Source organism: Anopheles arabiensis, chromosome 3, assembly GCF_016920715.1.
Source record: "Anopheles arabiensis isolate DONGOLA chromosome 3, AaraD3, whole genome shotgun sequence".
In the NCBI taxonomy this organism is placed as follows: Eukaryota; Metazoa; Arthropoda; class Insecta; order Diptera; family Culicidae; genus Anopheles; species Anopheles arabiensis.
Genome location: NC_053518.1, coordinates 60,133,041 through 60,156,839, shown reverse-complemented (window position 1 = coordinate 60,156,839; position 23,799 = coordinate 60,133,041). Strand labels below are relative to the sequence as shown.

The window sequence follows — 23,799 nt, the reverse complement described above, 5'->3', positions numbered from 1 at the left end:
GACCACTTTTTTATTTGGATTCCCAAGATGTCACAAAATACAATTTTTTTAATATGGTTTTTATCACGGGTTACGCAGTTACGGGAGCACGTCCACTAGCGGATGAGAACGAAAAGAGAAGAGAACGACGGCTTTTATAATCTTTTTAACGGGAAATAGTTTAGTCTGGCTAAGTTGGTAACTATTGCTCGAATTAGGGTGCTCGAATAAGGTTGCTCGAATTAGGGTGCTTGAATTAGGGTGTTCGAATTAGAGTGCCCGATATTTTGAATTGACGGTTGACGTCAGCTCCGGACTGTGGTGAGGCTATAACGTAGTCGCCACAAACTCTTTCGTCATTTTCCGTACTAAACCTAGGGTCCTATTGGCTCTGCTAACAACGTCTTCTATGTGTTTTGTAAAAGTTAATTTATGATCTAGTAAGATACCAAGATCGCGAATTGTATCTACACGGTTAATCGTTTGTCCATCTATGTCATAATTATAATAAATAGGTTGCCGGGCACGAGTAAACGAGATAATAGCACACTTATCGATACAAAGGACAAGAAAATTACGATTACACCAGTCGGAAAACATTTTAATCACGCGTTGCAGTTCGTTATGGTCGGAGTGCGTGTTAACTGGACGAAATATTTTTACATCATCTGCATACATTAACACTTTAAGCGCCGCGTCATATGAAATCGCACGACGGCTTTGTTCACCGCTCAGCTCTGTAGCTGACGCTCACGAATTCTCTTGATAACGAATGAGGTAGGAAAGAGAGAACGAGAACGACATGTGCTACGTCGCTTATCGAAATGAAACAAAAGAGTGATAATAGTCGCACGAACAATTGTCGCTCTCATCGCTCTCTTGTCATGCGCTACGTGCTCATTCGCAAACTGTGACGTCAGGCCGGCGGTCAAAGTGTTAAGTAACTGCCGTCAGGTAAAACAAAAGAGACATCATTTACATATATTAAAAACAATAAAGGGCCAAGGTTACTACCCTGAGGAACCCCAGATGTGCTTGTAAAGATATCTGAACTAGCTTTCCCAAACTTTACGTAGTAAGTCCTATTGATCAGATATGATCGAAACCATGACAATAAGTGTGCTTGAAAGCTTAGCCTGTCGAGTTTTGCTATCAGTATATCAATGGATACACTGTCGAAGGCAGCTTTTAGATCAGTATAAATGCAGTCGATTTGAATCCCTTTGCTGATATTACTCGTACATTCCGAGACAAATTCAATTAGATTTGTGGATGTCGAGCGATTTGGCATAAAGCCATGCTGCGCAATTGCAATATAGTTTTTTAAAGGTCCTATCAATGCATTGTGGACAATTATTTCAATCAGTTTTGCACATGCTGAAAGAGAGGTGACTCCTCTGTAATTACTTGCCTCATTTTTATCACCTTTCTTGAATATAGGGATTAACGAAGATGTTTTCCACAAGCTAGGAACAGTGTGTTGGTCAAAGGACAGACGACATAGATGTACAGGCGGTCCCCGAGATACACGGTTAATGGGGACCGAAAACGGCCGCAAAATACCGCGTATCTCGAATTTCCGCGTAAGTCGAATCTCGTGATTTCCAGCTAAAATATCACAAATTTTCGTGTAATTTAGCAAGTAGGGGGCGGTTTTAGTCACTTTATGAATTATTTGATATGATTCTGACTGAATATAACTGTTTTAAACCTTTTGAAATAGTTTTGAACATTCGATCAAAACGGAAATTATTTGGCAATTTGCAATTGATGTGTCAAATCAGTACAATTTGCTCAAAGAATTGTCAAATTTAGAAAACCGCGTATCTCCGAATCCGCGTATAAGAGGTACCGTGTATCTCGGGGACCGCCTGTACTAGATGCGAGACGAGATTATTACAACGTTTTAGTACCACAGATGGAATACCATCAGGGCCTGGACAAAATGACAGTTTTAGTTTACATAATGCAGCTGACATAGATTCTTCGTCAACATTGATGGTATGAACATCGCCAACATTGTGGGGAGTATTTTTTAAAGCTTCATTGATTTGAGTTGCATTGAATGTTTGAGTATCATAAACGTCGTGAAAGCGAGATGCAAATGTTTTTGCTATGTCGTGTTCACAACTGGCTATTTCACCTTTATATTTGATGTTCTTTGGTAGTAGATTTTTAGCTTTCCTACTCTTGGCATACGCTCAAAATCTCTTTGGTTTTCTTCGCATATATCTTTGCACACGGTATATATGATTTTTGTACAGGAATCGGTTGAAAGAGCGATAAATACGACTTAATCTTATTGCCCTATCATGATTGACACAGGTTTTATGGCGGTAGTATGTTCGAAATGCTGCTTTTTTCTTCCTTTTTACATATTGAAGAGTTTTAATAGACCATGGAGGGTGACGTTGTTGTGTACGTTTAGGGACGCATCTATTGAATATAGCATTCAAATTTTCGGTGAATAAATCAATAGCATCATCAATATATATGTAATATGTTTGATGACTGTTACGGTCGTCATGTGGTATGTTTTGAGATAGTCCCGGTATGTTCGATTTTGGGATGGTTGCCATGTAGTAACTTTGAACTCGCGTTGGTCAGGGTGGCCTTCGTCATCGTTTGCCGAATTAAGTAGAACTGAGGTGGATACTGCTTTGAAGCGGACGTTCGACACTTGATCGTCCAGGCGATCATAGAAACCTTTAGGAGGTTTCCCTTACTGGAAACGTTGGAGTTTAGAGGCCTTACCTTGGGCAGGGGGACATATCTAAACTCTTTAAATGAGAACTCGATAGATGTAGGATGGGCATAGTCCTATCCTGACAGTCCGAACAAATCTGACTTGCCATGATCGGAGTTGGTTTTATTTATACTCAAATGAAGTTAAGGGTTTCTCACATTTGGTTCCGGGTTGTATGTTGGAATGTTATTGTTTTCACTAAGCTAGTTACGTTTGTCTTTTGTTGACAAGAACAATGGTTCTTGTCACTAAGTTCCTGTTTTGGGTGTAATGCTTCTACTGTTCCTGCTTTGGGTTATAAAGCATAAACTGTTCCTGCTTATGTTGTACGTTTCGGTTGGTTCTGTTAAATGAGTCACAATTGTTTTTATATGAACGGTGTGGCCTGAGCTCTTCCGGGTGTGTATGGTATGATCTGATTTACTGAATGTGTTATAATGAATGTGTTACAATGGTGTGACTTGGCTTTCCAAAGTGTGTTACTATGTGTCTATGGCTGATAGTGTGTATTACAATATGTTCTGTATAGCAGATATGCTACACATATATCTGCGTGGTATAGCCTATCCCAGTTTGCACTGCAAATCATTTCATTAATAAGGTTTAGATCGGCGCGACTAAAATCAAGCTCTTCCGAGTTATTTTGCTCTTGCGACAATTCTAGCACTAACTGCGTTTGCATGTGTATCACTAAAGGAGGATGATACGCATCGGCTCCCACTAAACTCACAATCGGTTTGTCAACTTGAGCCATTTCTACTGTGTTGTCGTCTACTAGCACAAGATCAAGAATATTATCTGTTGAGTTGACAATCCGATTAATTTGGTGCAGTCTGAACTGATCTATGATATCATAAAAGCTACCATTGTTATTATTTCTAGGCTTCTGATTGAAATCTCCCAACAAAATAAATTTATCGTCCTGCTTTAACTTTTCACAAATTGTTTCAATAGAGGTAAATAAGTCTCTCAATGTATCTTCCGATCTACTCAGATAAGGTGGTAAATATAGTGTGCCAATGTAGAGCACCCCCTTAGCTAGATGAATTTCAATCCATGTCATCTCGAGTGAACCGATCGGTACCGAACATTCACACGAGTTCAGATCGGACGAAACAGCTACCAACACTCCTCCACCGCGGCTTCCCGTCCAAATAGACATACAGCGACAACGTCGCGCGCGACGACGTCGCACGCGAAAAAAAGTAGCTCAATTTTGCAAACAGAGCTACTCGTCGCGCGCGACAATTTTGCTTCATCCGAAATAATCGAATTATCTAGTTTTTTTACAAACCAGATTAATGCCAAACGCAAAAAATAGATTTGAGCACATTTTAACCTAATTTTGTGGGTTTTCAAATAAAAAACAAGTTGGTTGGCTGAGTCAACTGAGCTACTTTGATCTACACCAAGTGAAATTTTGAGCTATTTTTCGTCGCGCGCCGCTTTATGTCTATTTGGACGGTTCGGGAACTGTTCAATACACTTCTATCAGTACGGTAAACAAAGTATTCGTTCGCAAATATCATTTCCGATGGGACAGTACAGTTCGTGATTACAAGTCAAAGTGATAGCACGTTTAAACACAAACAACCCAGTGAATCGCTCCAAGCAGAAGGCGAAACAGAATGGCCGCGAAACAAAACACTACTTTTCGGGTAGATTTTTCGCAGATACCGAAAAAGCCATCCAGGGCTGAAGCGATTAAATTTCTAACTAATGTATTAAAGGTGGAAACAGATAAACTAGAGAAGGTGCAGGTTTTAAATATGGCACCTATTATTAGCGTGGAAATGAAAGATCCAATCCATGCTAGGCAATTTGTGGAAGCCCATGATGGGAAACATGGCATTTTGTGCGATGGCACCGAGTTCAACGTCCCCATCAAAATGGAGGACAACACGCAAGTGGTGAAAATCCTCGATGTGTCGGCTAACATTTCTAACGCAGAAATAAAAGAAATCCTCGCGGCTTATGGAAAACCCGAGGAAGTATTTAATACGTATTGGGAAGCCCCGTCCCCATTCGCCGGAATAAAAGACGGCAACCGTTCAACAAATATGAAAATCGAAAAACCAATCCCGTCATACCTGTCAATAAAGGGGGAAATAATTAAAATCCTCTATAGAGGACAGAAAGCTACATGTCAATACTGTGACCAACCAGTACACTACGGTGTCACATGCACCCAAAACAGGAAAAACTCTTACAACACATATAACAAAACAAGTGTCAATAACCGACTTTTCGCAAAGGTCGCACAACAGGGGACCAAAAACCAAAACACAAAATTAGTACCGACTACATACAAGCCCCATACTAGTGATGTACCAGAAAAGAGTAGCGTCAGTAATAACAACCAAAATCCATCAACCAGCAGAAACAATAGTACAGAAACCTTATCCATGACAAGAGTGGACTATAACAAAATTGACGATTTAGACAAAACTGTTACCGGAAAACGACTGGTTATGGATGATATAATTTCCTCCGACACCGACACAACTGATCACGAAAGACAAATTAACCGAACAAGGAAAGCCCGTAAATCATCAAACTAGATAAATACAAATATAATCAAATACAAATTAAAATAAAATGGCCAAAAAATTTCCATACTTCAAACAAACATAAATAGCTTACCCAAAAACAAAGAAGAACTTGAAAGAATAATGAACGCTCAAAACATCACGGCAGCATGCATAATGGAAACATGGTTGAACAAAGATACAGAAAAAAAGGCACAAATTTCAAATTACAATCTTATTACAAACCATAGAGAAGATGGATACGGTGGAACTGCGATCTATCTTAGAAATGACATCAAATACAAAACTAAATAAAGACAATACGATAATGAAATACAAATCACACAACTGACAATAATCCAAAACGAAATAAACATTATATCAATTTACGCATCCCCTACCACACACTGCAACAAACTGAAATCAATTATTGAAAACATACTAAATGATCCACATACAACAACAAAAACAGTGATAGCAGCCGACCTTAATGCCCACCATTCGGCATGGGGAAACCCATACAACGACCGAAAAGGTAAAATGTTGATCGATGAAATCGAAGAATCCAAATTCGTTCTACTACACGAAAACGAAATAACTTTCGTACCAACAGAACCCAATAAAAGAGCCACAGCAATAGACTTAACCATAATATCAGAGGATATAATTAACAAATGCGAAAGAGAAGTTTTAGAACACCACATGGGAGCAACAAACCACAAAACGATCATAACAAAAATACAAGAAAAAACAAATAACAGAAAAATTAAAGTAATCAACATACACAAAATCATGAAAGAAACTAAAGACCTCAAAGTATTTCAAGACTCAACCTCAACAGAGATATGCAAAAAAATAAAAACAATAGTTAAAAAAAATACAAAACTAACAAGTCGTAAACCGCGCATCTGGTGGAATATTGCAACTGAAAAGGCATGGAATTTCAAAAATGAAAAAAGAAAAATATATAATGCAAACAGAAATATTGAAAATGAAATAGAATACAAGAAGGCCTTAGCAATTTTCAGACTTCAAAAACGAACAAATAAGATCAAAAAAATAGAAGACAAATTGGACAAAATCGATAAAAACACAAAAACCACCGAATTATGGCAATTTATGAGACAAATAGAAGGAAAAGAAAATAACAAAAAAGCAGAAAACCTCGTCGAAACAAACATAGAAGCTGCTAAAGAATTACTAAAAAACAATTTCAACAAAAATTCTAGAGGCGACAAAAACATATATAAAAGCATTCCAACACCAGAAGATATACTAAACGAAGAAAATTGGAAGCATATAATTATGGGATGCGTTACCCCAGCTAAGCTCCTCGATCACCACATGTAAACCTAAACTTCAATGCGTATCAACCGGGGCGATGCAAGCCACGCGAGGTGCAGAGCGTAGCGAATGTCAGGATCTCGTTCTCTTTTGGTGAATAAACGCTCGACGAACAACACGAATATAATTGGCGCAGCCGTTCGGAACCAACCAGTGAATGCTAAGTGGTGATTGTTTTTTTAAATAAAAATAGTAGTGATTGGTGTTAAGTGGTAGTAGCTGAGTAAAAAAGGCTACGTTTGGAATCCGCCTACGGCATCCGCGATATTTTGGAGAATCCGTCGCGTGAGTTGTGATCCCCCTTGACCTCTCACGAAAACCACGTGTTCCTGGTACACGCTTCCCAGCACGACCTTCGTAAGTACTAACTCTTACTAGTATTTGTAAGAATAAAGTACAGCTACGACAGAGGCACCGACCCTTGAGCAATTGTTTTTTCTTACCGCTCTATTTCAAATAAAAAAAAGAGTGTATAGTGTTTGTGTGCGCGTTTGTGTGTTACATGTGGGAGGCTAGAAACAGTTATTCTGATTCCGAAACGGATTCGATATCTTCCGAATCAAGTAAAACCAATACCATTGAACTGTCTTTAGATTCTTTGACCCTGCGTGAGGTTAGCATGGAACAAATTTGCGAGCAATTGTCTGCCATGGAAGGTTACCTGCAAAACCTAGCAGAACGTCAAGGCTCGTTGGAGGCTGCGATAAGCGAAAGGAACAACAGAGAGCAATGCCCTGATGAGTCAAAAGAGATACCACATGTGCACGCGCACACTAGTCGAGCGAATTTTTTTACTATTCCCGATCCAATAAAAGAGCTGCCGTCTTTCGATGGTAATAGAAAACAATTAATGGGATGGATTGCTAAAGTCGAAACGACTTTAAATGTTTTTAGAGCAATTGTTCCCGTTGATATTTTCAACTTGTACGAAATTGCGGTTAGTAACAAAATCATAGGTAGGGCAAACGATGTATTATGCCAACAAGGCAGCCCACATGATTTCGAAACCGTAAAAAGCATACTATTAAAAGCTTTCGGTGAAAAGGTTTCTGCATTTTCAACCTACAAAAGCCAGTTATGGCAATTGAAACTGTCGACTAATATGTCAATCCATAAATATTATTCTATTCACAACGATTTGGTAGATAAAATAAAAATCATTGCTAAGCAAAATCCAATTTATCGAAACAATTGGGAAGCTATTAACTGTTTCATAAACGAGGATGCTTTAGCCGCTTTTATAGCCGGGCTAAGTGAAGAATATTATGGTCACGTACAAGCTGCACAACCGAAAGATGTGGAAGAGGTATATAACTTTTTGTGCATGTTAAAAACAAAGAAAGACTTTGGGAAAGTCATAGAGAAAAACGACAAACCAACTAATAATACTTATAAATTAACATCCAATCAGCGTTACGAGAAACCCCATACAGAAAAAAACAATCCTATCATGCAAGTAAGGTCGTTCATGACGAACCAATGGACACTACTACAACCAGAAGCAAGCTAACGCAAAGGTCCGTCAACAATCACGAAACTTATGAAAGTGAAACTGATGAAAATTTTTGGTCTGCTTCGGAACCGAGATCTGCGGAATAACAAAAGGCAATCACAACTTTCTACCCTATTTGAAACTATACCATAGTTCGAATAATCAGTCTTTGAATATTCTTGTAGACTCAGGAGCTAACAAAAACCTGTTGAGGCCAGGCATTCTCAAAACCGTTCAAAAATGCCCCAACACTAGAAGCAAAAACATGTATGGTGAGGCTGAAGTGCACACGAAAGGACGTGAGTTCCTGTTAGGAAAACATCTACCATCTATTGAGTTTTATGAAAACAAATTTCATCCGTTTTTCGATGGGTTAATTGGTACCGAAACGCTTTCCTCTCTTAATGCGGTTTTAAACTACAAAGAAGGAACACTTACACTTCTGAATCAAAGCATTCGCTACCACAAATATCATATAGAACCTGGGTCAAAAGAGTATCAAATCTTAAATACCCTAATCAATAATAATTGCTCTTTTTTGAAAGATTCATTGAGAATCGATCACCTAAATAGTGAAGAACAAAAAATGTTGTTGGACGTAATTGAAAAACATAAAGGAATAATACCAAAAGAAAATGAAAGTCTTTCGGCAACAACAGAAGTTAAGCATAAAATAGTAACAACAACCAATAGACCAATTTACACTAAAACCTACAGGTATCCCCATGTCCATAAAACAATAGTAAAACAAAAAATACAGGAAATGCTTCAAAACGGTATTATCAAACATTCTAAGTCTCCATGGAATGCCCCTATATGGGTAGTCCCTAAAAAGGAAGATTCGATGGGAAAAGAAAACTTTCGAATCGTAATAGATTATAGAAAATTAAACGACATTACTATAGATGATAGATACCCAATCCCACAAGTGGAAGACATCCTCGATAATCTTGGTTGTGCCGAGTATTTTTCAACATTAGATCTGAAGAGCGGATTCCATCAAATAGAAATGGACCCAGAATCACAAGAAAAAACTGCATTTAGTACCGAATCTGGTCATTATGAGTTTTTACGAATGCCATTCGGGTTAAAAAATGCACCTTCAACGTTTCAAAGAGTAATGAACTCGATTCTCGGGGATCTGATAGGGAAAACATGCTACGTATACCTCGATGATGTGATAGTATTTGGCAGTAACTTAAAAAATCACATTTCAAATCTCCATCTCGTATTAGAGAAGCTCGGAAAGGCAAACTTAAAAATCCAAATCCATAAATGTGATTTTTTAAAAAGAGATTGCGAATTCCTTGGTCATATCGTTACCAGAAATGGCATTAAGCCACATCCTAACAAAATCACCGAAATAATTAACTGGAAATTGCCAACGAACGAAAAACAAATCAAGCAATACTTAGGATTACTTGGGTATTATCGGAAATTTATTAAAGATTTCGCTAAAATCACACGGCCAATGACAAAATATTTGAAACAAAACATCAAGTTAAATATTTCCGATCCCGAGTACATAGAATCATTTGAAAAATCTAAATTAATTCTCACCATGGATCCTGTATTGATTTATCCTGACTTTTCAAAACCATTTGTATTGACAACTGATGCATCAAATTATGCTCTAGGCGCAGTCTTATCTCAAATCCATAATTTAAAAGATCACCCGGTAGCATTCGCATCAAGAACACTTAACCACGCTGAAGTCAATTATTCAACTACAGAAAAAGAGGCTCTTGCTATTATCTGGGCAGTCGAAAAATTTAAACCATACTTGTTTGGCCGTAAATTTAAATTGGTAACCGATCACAAGCCTCTAATTTTCATTAAAGACAGTTCAAAAAATTCCAAAATAATACGCTGGCGCCTTGCATTAGAAAATTACGACTACGATGTCGAATATAAAACAGGTAAAACCAATTTGGTCGCTGACGCCCTTAGCAGAAAACTTGAGACAAATAATAATGAAATCGATTCTTCTACCGAAATCGAATCAACTACCCCTAATCCTTCTGATACAGATACAGTACATTCTGCTAAAAGCTCGCAAGATTTTTTTATTCACTTCACAGAGCGACCAATAAACTACTTTAGAAATCAAATAATATTTAAAGTTACACAACCAGAAGGGATTATTCAAGACGTACCGTTCCCCAATTAAAAACGTATAACAATTTCAAAAAGCTCTCATAGCCCCAGCGATATAGAATCATTCATTAGAAAATTCCACGATGGCAAACAAAGCGCAATACACGCCCCAGAAACATTGTTCAATACTATCCAAAACGCATGTAGAAAATATTCAGTAGAAACGCTTTCACATTTTGTTATCGCTCAAAACATTGTAGAAAATGTAGCAACAGACGAGGATCAATACGCATTAATTAAGCGAGAGCATGATCGTGCGCACAGAGGAGCTCAAGAGATAGAAAATCAACTGAAAAGATCATATTATTTCCCAAGATTGATGCAAAAAATTCGTAAATACGTTAATATGTGTAAAATCTGTGCAAAACACAAATACGAAAGACGCCCTTACAACATAAAAATCTCTGCCAGACCAATAACAGAAGCTCCACTAGAAAGGGTACACATGGATATCTTTGGCATGGATAAAAACTATTTCCTATCTTTTGTGTGCGCATTTACAAAACACTTACAGCTAATCAAGATAGAATCAAGAAATACCGTAGATATTCAAAGTGGTCTAGCACAATACATTTCGACCTTTGGAACTCCCAAGAAACTCATATGCGATCATGAATGTTCTTTTAGAAGCTTACAATTACAAGGATATTTGGAACAATTGGGAATAGAATTAGAATTCGCGTCATGTTCTGAGTCTAATGGCCAGGTGGAAAAAACCCACAGCACAATCATTGAGGTTTTTAATACTAACAAACACAAATTCCCTGAGCTAAAAACAGTAGAAATGACACAAATCACTGTATCCTTGTACAATAATAGTGTACATTCTTCTACTGGATACAAACCCAATGAAATTCTATTCAACCAATCAAATGAAATGGATCGCAGAAAGGTTGTTGAAATTTCTCAGTAAATTTTCAGTAAAGTAATAAGCAATCTGAAAAAAACGAAACAAAGAATGGAAAAGAATAACGAAACTAAAGAAACCCCCCCAACAATACAAGAGGGTGAAGAAACATACATAAAAAAAGGAGTTCGAAAAAAACTAGACCAAAGGTTCCATGCAACAACTTGCCTTAAGAATAATGACAAAAGCATCAAAATAGGTAGAAACGTTAAAAGAAGCAAAAATAAACTAAGAAGAACACGAAAATAACAAAATGCAGAGCTTGAAAAAACAGATGAATGCGTTTTATAAGAAGGGGTATTGCGTCTAGAAATAAATAGGGTTTAGCGAATTTTATAATTAGGAAGGATAAGCTAAGACAATTTTCATATTGTATAAATCATAAGTAGGGTATGCGGTCATTATAATTAGATAGGTAAAAATCATAACATTTGTAAAAAGCGGAAACAACGGTACGATGCGTAAGACGTGACACCACTGAGCCAACACTATCCCGTTCATGGAGAACCGGATGCAAGTCGTAAAATAGATCCATGCAACCGCATTCGATTGCTGCTCTCCACGGCCTAGAACAAAACAGCCTCGCCGACAACGTTACGATCGAGGACGCTCGTCTTTTTTTCCCCGGAGGAATTATGGGATGCGTTACCCCAGCTAAGCTCCTCGATCACCACATGTAAACCTAAACTTCAATGCGTATCAACCGGGGCGATGCAAGCCACGCGAGGTGCAGAGCGTAGCGAATGTCAGGATCTCGTCCTCTTTTGGTGAATAAACGCTCGACGAACAACACGAATATAATTATATATTAAAACATAAAAAAACACTGCACCTGGAGAAGACAATATATCTAACGAAATCCTAAAAAATTTAAATAGAGAAACGACAAATGTTTTCATACAAGAAGCCAACGAAATGTGGAAAAAAGGAAAGCTTAAAAAACAGTACAAAAAAATAAAAATTATAGCAATTCCAAAACCAGGCAGAGACCCAAATGACAGCCAAAACTATAGACCTATTGCATTACTGCCCACAAGAACAAAAATAATAAATATGGCCGTATTAAAAAAACTTCAAAAACAATGCGCAATTAAAGAAATAATACCAACATCATCTCTAGGATTCAGGCCAAACCATTCAATCAATCAGTGAATAAACTACCTAATTAACGAGATATACAACAACAAGAGAAATAAAACTATAACTGGTATAATATTTGTAGATCTAACAAACGCATACAATAATGTACAAACAGAAACACTAATTGAAAAAATAAGAGAAAAAGACATTTCCCTAGATATAATAAGATGGATTGCATCTTTTTTAAATAACCGCTCTGTGGAAATAACATCTGAAAACAAGACAATCAAAAAACTAGTCTCTGATGGACTACCACAAGGTGACGTACTTTCACCTACCTTATTCAATATTTACACCGAACAATTTCATCAAAAAAATGGAAAACCAACCATAATTCAATATGCGGATGACTTCGCAATAATACAACAAGCAAAAACCACACAAGAATTGCAGAACAAACTTCAAATAACATTAAACAAATTTATACAGGAAGCAAAAAAACTGAAACTCCCGATAAACACTGAAAAAACCAAATTTATGATGTTCGGAAAAAGATCACAAACCATAAGTATTAAAATAGAAAACACAAACATACAAAGAGTCACCAATTTTAAATATTTGGGAACATGGATGGACGGAAACCTAAAATTTAAGAAGCAAATTGAGGAATTAAAAAGCAAAGCCAGGAAAAGATTAAATATAATAAGATGCATATGCAATAAAAACAATAAATTGAGTCCGAAGAAAACAATCACAGTACACAGATTCATAATCCGAGGAATACTGGAACAAGGGGCATCCTACACTGGAAATGCGTCAAAAACATTAAAAAAATCATTGCAAACAATAGCAAATCAGTCCTTACGAAAAATAACAGGCTGCACTAAAACCACACCAATCAACTCCCCAATGGCAATAGCTGCTGAAGTACCACTACATATAAGAAGCAAATACATAGCAACAAAAGAAACCTTAAAGACAATAACATATTCAAAAATCCATCAGAACCAAATAACAACCAACATAAACAGAATCACAGAAAAAAACAAAACATACGTAGAAAAAATTATTACCGAAAACAGGGAACTAATTGAAAAAATGGTAAAAATAAAAATAAATAACATAGAAGTGAAAATCCCAATTCATCTTAAACCAGACGAAGAAATTACAAAAGATACTCCTCATAGAGAAATAATATTGAGACAACAATTTGAACAACAAATCAGAAACCTAAAAAAAAAGAAACCGATCATATATACAGACGGAAGCAAAATAGAAGATAAATGTGGAATTGGCATCTATATAAAACCACACAACAAACCAAACCAATATATAGCATCCCACTTCAAGCTAAAAACACGGTACCAATAACTTCTGTAGAGATAACAGCAATTGAAAAAGCCCTACAAATTGCAAATGAAAATAATATAAAAAATCCGACAATATATACAGATAGCCAGGCAGCATGCTATATCCTAAAAGAAGCACAAGAGAAATGCTACATAGACGAAACAACACATAACATCCTAAAAACAAGCGAAAAACTCAATGCTGAGATAAGATGGATACCAGCGCACATAAACATAGCCGGAAATGAGAAAGCCGACCAATTGGCCAAAAAAGGAAGCTCATCAGAAAATATAATTGAAAACAAACTACGAATAAGTGACACAACAATCAACATAAAGAACACAATGAGAAAAGAAACTGAAGATTGGTACACAGCAGAGTGTAGAGAGAAAGGGAAGAAATTAGAAGAATTTCATAAAGAATTCCAATTTAAACCTTGGTACGACGAAATCCCACTAAGCGCAAATGAAATCAAAACAACAAATAAATTACTGGTTGGCCATGACCTGTCGAGATATTGGTTAGCTAAAATGAAGATCGAAGAAAAAGGTGATTGTCCAACTTGCCATACTCCGGAAACGGGACGCCATAAAATTTTCTACTGCACAAAATACAAAAATCAAAGAGACTCAAACCCTCTCATATCTTGGAATAATTTTATATCCAATTGAAAAGGAAAAACAGGAACAACGATAAAAGAAATTATCCGTTTCATGAAAGAAAACAACATCGAAATTTAAAAGAAAATATATTCTTAAATCTTAATACAAGAAGTATACACCAACTTATAAACAGATACATTTAAACAACTGACAGAATGAAATAGCAAACAACACAGCACAAAAAAAAAAATAGGAAAAAGAAAATACGCTCCCGAACCAAAAGACATATGACTCTAGACAGTCGAAGTCTAAAAGAGAGAGTAAGCCTCTGAATATGCTGTTTCAAACAAGAGTTTGAACAACATAGGAGGATACATTCTCGCTCGCAAGAAGAAGAAGAAGAAGAAGAAGATGGGACAGTATCATCAAGCCATGTTTCAGTAAAGGCAAGCACGTCGTATTGTTTATCAGACACGGCCAACCGTAGTTCATCTACTTTAGTTTTCAAGCCTCTAACGTTTTGATAATAAACATCAAGAGGACATTTAGTGCTATCTTGGCGGGTCAGTGGTAAAGACAAATGTGTTATTGGATCGTTACCCGGTCGCATATCGAGTTGATCGGTGCTGTATGCGATGAGGCAACTGTGTCTGTTTGTGCTACTGTTTGTTGTTGGGATTGATCGTGCATTTCTGTTGATCGCTGATATGGTTGTTGAGACTTCCCCGTGGGACGCCAAAAATACTGACTCTGACGACGATCAATAAATTCACGGAACACTAGACCAATCGGTCACGTTGAAGGGGAAAGAGCCTTCTCGCGGAGACTCATGAGCAATCCGATTTTAAACGAAATGAAAGTTAGTGACCCTTCATCTCGCCCGAAAGGAAGAAGGGGATAGATAACTGAATCGGCAGTTCCCAGGTACTTCTGGATAAGTTCATCTATTTGTGTTTTTGTAACTTCGGGAGCGATACGTGTGAGAAAGAACCAAAATCTTGGCTCTCTAGCTGGGACGGTTCTTGTGGCGAGTGAAGGAGAGGTGCCTCCCGTTCCCGTTAGTAAGGGTGGGGGGCCTGGTGGAGAGCGATCGGCGAGTCTACGCTTAGCTGCTTTTGCCGGAGTGCCACACGATAACATATCATTACGGTTGAGTAGTGGTGGTGCAATATCCATGTTAGTATGAACGTTAGGTGTAGTGGTGTGTGTAGAGTGTGTATTTTTATAGTGTTTTTCGACCTTATCCATGATTTCACTTTTCATAGAGCTGACCAACAACGTTTTTAGAAGCTTAAGGCGAGAATCCAATTCATTAATCAACGTGGAGAAACAGCCTTCAAAAAAGTCTCTACATGGTTTGCATATCCATAAGAGTTGAGAATTTGGTCGCTTGAGCTCTTTGATAAAGCTGTTGGCCAGACCAACACACTTGTAGTGGTACACTTTCTTGCAGAAACCAGCACACGCATATTCATCATCCCCGACGAAGGGCACTGAAGGGCCATCACACCACACGCACACTAATAAGAAGATGAATAATAGTTCACGAGTGACGCCAAAAGTTTTGCACCAGAAACGGAAAAGTTTTGTATCAGTTTTTCACACTAAGCCACTTCTTTTCTATGACCAAAAATTCACCCTCAATTCTATGACCACCTACCCGGGTAGCTCAAACATTTTGTATGGGAGTTTGCATTTCTGGATGGTAAATTGATCATATCTTCTGTTTTAATTATTGAAATAACTTCAAATTTTCAGGAAAGCTGCATAAAATTGTTCTTTCCAGTATAAAAAAATAGGAATTTTCCAAATTATTTTTCATATACAGGCGGTCCCCAAGATACACCTGACTTCAAGCTTCCTTGAAAATTTTATTTATTTAGTTATTTCAATAACTAAAACAGAAGATATGATCAATTTACTACGCAAAAGAGCAATTTCTGCCCAAGCGCCACAGATTAAGCTTAAACGACTAGAAAACTGAATATCCATAGAAAAAAAAATGAAAACTCCACAGCTTCATTGGTTTGAACAATAGATGGCGTATTACAACTCATCATTATATTGCTATCCTTTTCTTGCAATGTGTTTCGACAAGTTTCAATTTATCATGACCTATATAGCCTTCTAACTTTCCGAGCAAAAATCTATATGAATGGTCGTGTGGTCAGATACGTGGGTATCAACACCAACGACCATTACTCAAATCTCACTTGCTTCAGTGCTGATGGTTTCCATTGGAGTTTAGTATTTAAACATTCGTATCGCCGTTCTAGTTCTAGCGATGCATAACTTCAATGTGAAACCATACAACAGTACAGAGGAAATGAGAAAGCTCTCCTCTAAGCGATGAAGCTCAACTGGTTGGGTATTCCACCAACAGATGGCGCCACCAGCTTTTTTGCTATTTTTAGAATACATGAGTCGTTTGCCGTCTGCTAAACGAAGTCTTTCTATATTCCGTTTAGGTAGAGAACTTGAGTCGTTTAGAAGCCGTTCAGTGGACGTTTAGTGGATTTGTGGCACTTGGGTACTTACCCCTCGCCTCTACGCCCCCCTAAATTTCATTCTCTTTGTCTGTCGGGTAAGCTTTAACCGCAAACAGCGAGATTCAAATTCAAATTTAAATGATTTTCTTTGGTGAGCAATTCTCGGAATCCACGCAACTGACATTTTCTACTTATTATGAACATTAAATTTAAACGGATAAAAATAAAAAGTGCCAGGCAAACAAACGTGAATCAGCGCGATAAAAAACAAATGAGGTTAGCAATCCTTGAAACAGCATCCCAAGCGCCACAGATTAAGCTTAAACGACTGAAATATCAAATATCTGTGATTTTCGGTAGGATAAATGGAAAATCGGTAGTTTTAGGGCGGTCATCTGTGAATCGGTAGGCATATAAAAAATCGGTAGGAATACAGATAAATCGGTATTTCTGGTCACTCTGGTCCACTGTGCCATCTACCGTCAATGTGACATTTGAGCGACACAGGTTTGACGGTTGCCTAACCCCAAGCATGGAAAAGCCGAAAAATCTAGAAAAATCTTGAAATTTTTGCATTCGTTCGGGCTTCTATTCGCCAATGAAAGCCGCTGTGAGTCGTTGTCGGAAGCAAAGTATCGTTAAGTCTAGAAACAGCCGCGCGTCAGATTAAACACACACTAACGACACGGGGATTTGAGTAGCGTTAAATTTGTCCGTGCAAAACTCACATTTTCCTAGACAGCTAAAAGGACCGTGCATTGTTGGTTCGCCGCGACGTTAAATAACCACAGCAACGCTTTTACTGTAGGTCCAATCGACTGTAAGCGACGGTTGCGGTCTTCGTTCACTTCCCGAAAACAAATAGACAAAATGGCTAAATGGGGCGAAGGCGATCCACGCTGGATTGTGGAGGAACGGCCGGATGCGACAAATGTCAACAATTGGCACTGGACAGAGAAGAACGCCACACCGTGGTCGAAGGATAAGCTAAAGGTCCTCCTGGACGGGTTTGTGATTGCCGAATCGGGCCTGGAATGCACGGTAACCAAGATCGACAAGCTGGACGGCGAGGCGACGGCCAACAACCGAAAAGGCAAGCTGATATTCTTCTACGAGTGGAACATAGTGCTGCTGTGGAAGGGCCGGTTCAACGATGAGGAGGTGACGGGTAAAGTGAGCATTCCAAACCTGTCCGAGGAGAACGATGTGGACGAGGTGGAGCTGACTGTGTCGGTGGACAGTTCGAACCCGGCATCGGAGAAGCTGAAGCTGTTCATGTACAACATCGGCCGGGACAAGCTGAGAAAGCAGCTGGATACGTACATCCGCGAGCTGAAGGCGGACTTTGCCAAGGGGCTGATACTACCGAAAAAGGACGAGATGAACGGTACCGAGACGGCGCCGCAGAAGAAGGACAAGGAGACGGTGTATGCGAGCGGGTTCAACAAGAAGAAGATCGACCTCGAAACGGTGACCAGTTCGCCGGACGCGTCGAAACAGAAGAGCGTCGGCTGCAAGCTGGACTTGAAGACGCTACAGACGACTGAGAAATTCCAGTGCCGGGCGAATGAACTGTTCGATGCGCTTACGCGGGAGGACATGGTGACCGCATTCACCCGTGGCCACGTGAAACACGAGCTGTTCAAGGGAGGAGAGTAAGTGTAGAGCCTCTCGCACATTTGGGAAACCGAACACAACTTGTTAACCGTTGTTCTGTGTGTGTGTTTTTTTTTCTCTCTCCTTTTTAGCTTCGTCTACTTTGGAGGTAACATTTCTGGCAAGTTTGAGGAAATTGTTCAAAATAAGAAAATCGTTCAAACTTGGCGATACAAACAGTGGCCTTCGGGACATTATTCAACCGTCACGATGGAGTTGGAGGAAAAGGTATGTTTGTTTTAAGTAATGGTTCATTCACCTTCGTTTAGCTTAGTTTTAGTTTAGTACTAAATAGTAGTTAAATTTCAATTGTTTAATTTCATTCTCTTGAAGCTGCATTTAAATTGAATTTTGTGTCGATAATTTTTGTTTATTATTCATCTACCTTTTGATGTCAAAGTAATTATGGTTTAGCGACTTCTGTCGGCGGTATCTGAGTTGAGAATATATTATCATTCGGTAGTTGCGATAAATATGTGGCATAGTCATATGGGAATATGCGAACATGTTTTCTAACTAAAAACGCTCCAATATTTTATAACACAGTGGTTGGCAAAGTGCGGCCCGTCGCAGCATTCAATCCGGTCCGCGAATGGATTTGCCTGATGGGAGGAAACTATTAGTATACTAATTACTGAATTAATTACTGAAGATATTTTAGTATGACATTTTACAACGTCGTACTCATTCAACCTTAATTATAGTAAAATGAAATGACGAGGCAATCAGTGAGGTCGAACTCAACCTCAATATCCCCGTATTTGATATTTATATTGTTTCAAGACGGCAATAAGACTTTTGAAATGAAGGACTAATACAAAAGAAGTCGGAGAAGTATTCAAAATATTGTATTGAGAAGAGATTAAAGTCTGGATGCAGTAAATTTATTGCAAGTTTTGCATGCGACTTTACGACGAGAGTGAGAGCTTTACATGTAATACATAGTTTTAGCTAAAGTGAAAAAGCTTCATGCATTTGCTCGTGATGATATTTTTTTACCTACCAATTTTGACCTTTGTTTGGCTGATATCATTAAAAAAATTAACCCGAATCAAATAAATCAAGTTGTTTACTGCCCTATGTGAATAACATTTTATCTTTTTCATAGATATCATTAACATGTGAATAACATTTTAACATTTTGATAGATATTTAAATATGTATAACAATCGCCATTATTTGAATCTTGCATATAGTTAGAGCATTGTATAGACTCTTACTGAAGGTCAGAAAATAACATACATCGGCTCGTATGTGTCGCTTCTCATTACTTTCGTAGGACAAATTATTTTGCATTGAGGAACCCTAACACGTGCTCAGTCATTCCTTATCTAAAAGGATAAGAGCAATAATCTCCACAAAATCGTTGTCTTTGTACTAATCTTTTTTATTTGTTCGACTATTTTGGCTCACTGTTTTGCTATTTTTTAAACCTTTTCTAATGTTTATTTTTTATGTTTTATGTTTGTGCTTGGCGAAAACAATTTGCATTTAATTATTTATCAACTATTGGATACTATTTTGTCTATAACTAAAAGGAAGAAAAGTAATAATTATTTCTGTAGGTCTGGTAAATCTTGGATCTATTACAATCATCATTAACAGTGCTGTGAAGATTCATTTCATTTTTCAAATTTCTCACTGATAATCGTTACTTACACATTTTGAAGATTTCTTAACTTCCTAATGTCTAATATTAACAGAATTTTGCCGAGTCAATTTCCAATGTAATTTTTCATTGCTTGCAAGATGTTTTTCAACAGCTGTCAAATGTTGTATTTGCATCACAATAATGTTTCAATTAATCCATATCATTTTCAACACGTCTCAAGCTAGAATGAGTTTGGCAGTTATTTGTGGTGTGTTGAAAATCATGTGTAATAACGGATTTTTTTTATTTATCATTCGACAGCTGTTGAAAGACGTCTTAGAGTCGTTGAAAAACGTGATCAATAAGGATATGCACATTCGAAAGTGACCTGGAAAATCCTTTACAGAGTTTTCCAAGTCACTTTCAAATTGTCTTTTTTTTCAACGCGTGCAAAATGTTATTCCACATCACTCTGATATTTCATTTCCATCAATTTTAACTTCTTCAGCATGATTTTCAACACGTCTCAAGCTGGATTGAGTATGACAGTTCTTTGTGATGTGTTGAAAATCATGTGTAAAAACTGAAATTTCATTTTGAAGCAACACTATTGCTGTTGAAGAACTAAGATGAGGCGGTGAATAATTATGTGCACATTCGAAAGTGACTTGGAAAACCCTGTATATCATCTTCACGACTTCTGTAAGAAAATTAATACATCCTTGGAAATGCTTGTACTTAAAATACACGATATAATAGTTTTGTACTCTTTAACTTTTGTTATAATCTATGTATTGACTGATATTGGACATGTGACTTTTTTATATAGATTTGGTGTCTATTTTCGGTCTTAATTACAGTCGTATGTCGGGGGTCACCTATATTAACTTTGTAACACAAAAAGAGATTGGAATGGATTATTATAAATTATTTAACTTCTGTATTATACTTGTTGTAAGATTATCATATTTTATCATAAACAGATAACATCGTTATCATAAACATATAAATAAATAAATAAATATTTAAGATAACTGGTTTCTGAACCAAAAGTTCCTTTCAAAATAAATGACATTCGTCATGTTTAACTACTTCTTGAATAATCGAGCATTGCATAGAAATATATTCGAATAAAAAACATTTGCTTTACTTTCCAGGAGGACCACACAGAGCTTAATCTGACCCAAACGATGATTCCGGCGGCGGAGCTCGAAACGACTAAACAGAATTGGCAACGTTACTACTGGAATAGCATTCGTTCTGCCTTTGGTTTCGGAAGTTTTCTTTGCTAAAAGCATTCGAATGCTAAAACCAATCACCGCCACACAACACCACCACCATATGCACTTCTGGCTTGCTGGCTCTGTCTTGACGAACTTCTTAGCAGCTCGTGTGGATGTAGACATCGTTAATATGCGGCTAACAAGCAAACATCTCCTCCAAACAGTACTTCTCGCTGTGGATATGCTAGTAATCATGCAAGATCTCACAGCATTGATGCTTGCTTTCCCGGCATCGAACCATAGCTGGAAAGGATGAATCGACGGCACTAATACTGTTTGCAAGTCGTAGTAACTAGACAGCAACAGAAAAGCAAAGTGCGCGTTCCGTATGATTAGTATTCAACATTTGTTCCCAATCAATTATCGCGCCGAATGCAACAGTGCGTGTGAGTTCGGCAGTGGACATTTTTGCAATACAGCCATAACGAGCATGGGGAACTTTTGTCAGCTCTTGCGTTTTTTCGTTCGCGCATCCAAGAAATAGTAGGAAAGGAAGCTGCAGAATGGTTCGTTTGATCATCGCTTTAATTTATGTTAACAGCCCATAGCATAGCAAATCGATGCTGTCCCCACTATGAACAGTAACATCGAGTCGTAAGGGAATTCGCGTGGCATTGTGATGCAGGGGGGCCTGCCTGTGAGGAGATTTTACTTTCGAGTTAATAAAAAGTAAATGAGTAACAGTTCCAATTGAGTAACTGATCGCATATTTATTACACATGTAGTTTACCGTCGGAAAGAACAAAGTCATTCGCCTATTTTATATGTTTTAGTAGTTGAAAGCCTAATTCGATTCAATAATGTGTGGATTAGTGATGCGCGTTGCGTTCCGAACCTGCCAGGTGCGATCCATTCCAGCATGCAAGCATCCGGACCGCGATCCTTATTTTTAACCCAAGCAGGTTCAAACTGAACCTGTTGCTCCCACCGTTCTTTGCGATCCGACCTGAACCGACTGTTATCAACGATCTTATCGATCCGATCTGAACCGGCTGCTCTCAGCGTTCTCGGCGATCTGTGCTGGGCCGGTTGCTCTCTGCGCTCTTTGCGATCCGGCCTGGAACGCACGACATTCTACTCTCTTTGTATTGATGAGCCGGTTTGCCGGTTCAATTTAAACCTGTTTCTCTCAGCGTTCTTTTCGATCCAGTCTGGAACGCACGATCATCTGCTCTCTTTCATAGGATGGGCCGATTTGGTACGTACAAAGGAAGCAGGTAAAATCTGAACCTGTTTCTCTCAGCGTTCTTTTCGTTCCGGTAAAGAACGGCGTTCTCTTCTCTTTTGCTTCTTTCTAGTATGGACACACACACACACACACACACACACATTCTGTCTATGTGAGTGATAACAGCGCAAGCCATACTCTCTCAGTCAAAGAGATAACGGTACAACACCTGAGCCGTGAAGCCAGAGAAGGATTGAGATTTGTGGGTGGGAAGCTAATCGCCAAAATTTAAAGAGACAATCCTGAACTAACGGTAAGCGCAATGAATGAAATGTTTCTTTTCTGCCATATGGATGTTATCAGTATAGGTGCGTTATTTGGACGGCATTGTGGTAGTCAATGAATTGCTATGTGTCTGGTGCTAAGCTGCTTCGTTGCGCATGCATCTCCAATGAATTCGTTTGAATTTTTACCTGAGATCTTATTTGTGAAACTAAATATGTAGGGTGCATGACACGTTTAGCCTTCCGCAATAATTTCTTTAACGCTGTTTATCGCCCCGTGAAACAGCGCTATTCTTATGGACAATTAAAGTGCACTACCGGACACTTTCATGCGGGTAGTTCACCGTACAGTATAATGTCAACCCTACAGAAACAACTTCACAGTCTATGTATTTTATATAAACCAATGTTATTCGATGCTAGCTGCTTCTATTAAGAAATATTAATTCAATCAGTGTAGTGTAATTTAGACCATACGAAATTTAAAAAGCCGATTAAACTTGTAAGCTTTTTGATTTTGCATCAAAATTTCATATGCGTTGCAACAAATTTCTGATTTACTTCTTTATTTAGAAGTATAAAAAGGGAATAATGATTAATTTTAGTAAAAACAAAAACATCAAAATGCCCTAACCTTTTAATGAAAAAGGAACTGTATAGCGGGCTGCTTAAGTTAAGCGTTTATATTTTAGTAGAAGAATAGTTTTACACATTCAGTAAACTATTATTTAGCTTTGTTTTAATTGTAACTGTGTGATTACTGCACAAAAAATATAATACACAATATTCAATGAATACTTTCAAGTTAACCATATATAAAGTGAGCAACTGAAAAAAGCGTAACCATGGCAGATCATCCTGCGATCCATTGAACCTGCGTTCCGCATTCCGTTCTTTTTCTCCAGATTGGCAGGTTCGTTCCGTTCCTCAATTTTCGGAACTATTCTCATCACTAGTGTGGATCTAAAGAGATACTTCGCCATTTTGCACACATGCAAAAATACTGAAAGTGTAATTTTTCTAAGTTTCGTCTGCAGTATTTTGATATATCCATTTCTAGTAACCATTCCAGTATCTCGCCATCGCCATAACTTCTTGACCAAAGTGGTAAAGTTTTACACTAAGAAACAATTCGATGTCTCG

The 23,799-nt window shown here is 37.9% G+C and overlaps 1 protein-coding gene across 3 annotated transcripts; it reads left to right on the top strand.

Annotated features, from left to right (window-relative positions):
* The first annotated feature begins 14,511 nt into the window (after positions 1–14,511).
* Positions 14,512–21,902, top strand: LOC120902660 (activator of 90 kDa heat shock protein ATPase homolog 1). Of its 3 annotated transcripts, none has more exons than XM_040311611.1 (4): positions 14,512–14,631; positions 17,483–18,329; positions 18,423–18,558; positions 21,079–21,902. In XM_040311611.1, exons 2-4 carry the CDS (start codon positions 17,545–17,547, stop codon positions 21,211–21,213), a joined length of 1,056 nt encoding a protein of 351 aa, XP_040167545.1. In that variant the 5' UTR covers positions 14,512–14,631; positions 17,483–17,544; the 3' UTR covers positions 21,214–21,902. The 3 variants fall into 3 exon arrangements, with proteins under 3 accessions (XP_040167545.1, XP_040167548.1, XP_040167546.1); XM_040311614.1 differs by lacking the exon at positions 14,512–14,631 and adding an exon at positions 14,656–14,748; XM_040311612.1 differs by lacking the exon at positions 14,512–14,631 and adding an exon at positions 14,768–15,109.
* The last annotated feature ends 1,897 nt before the right edge of the window (positions 21,903–23,799 follow it).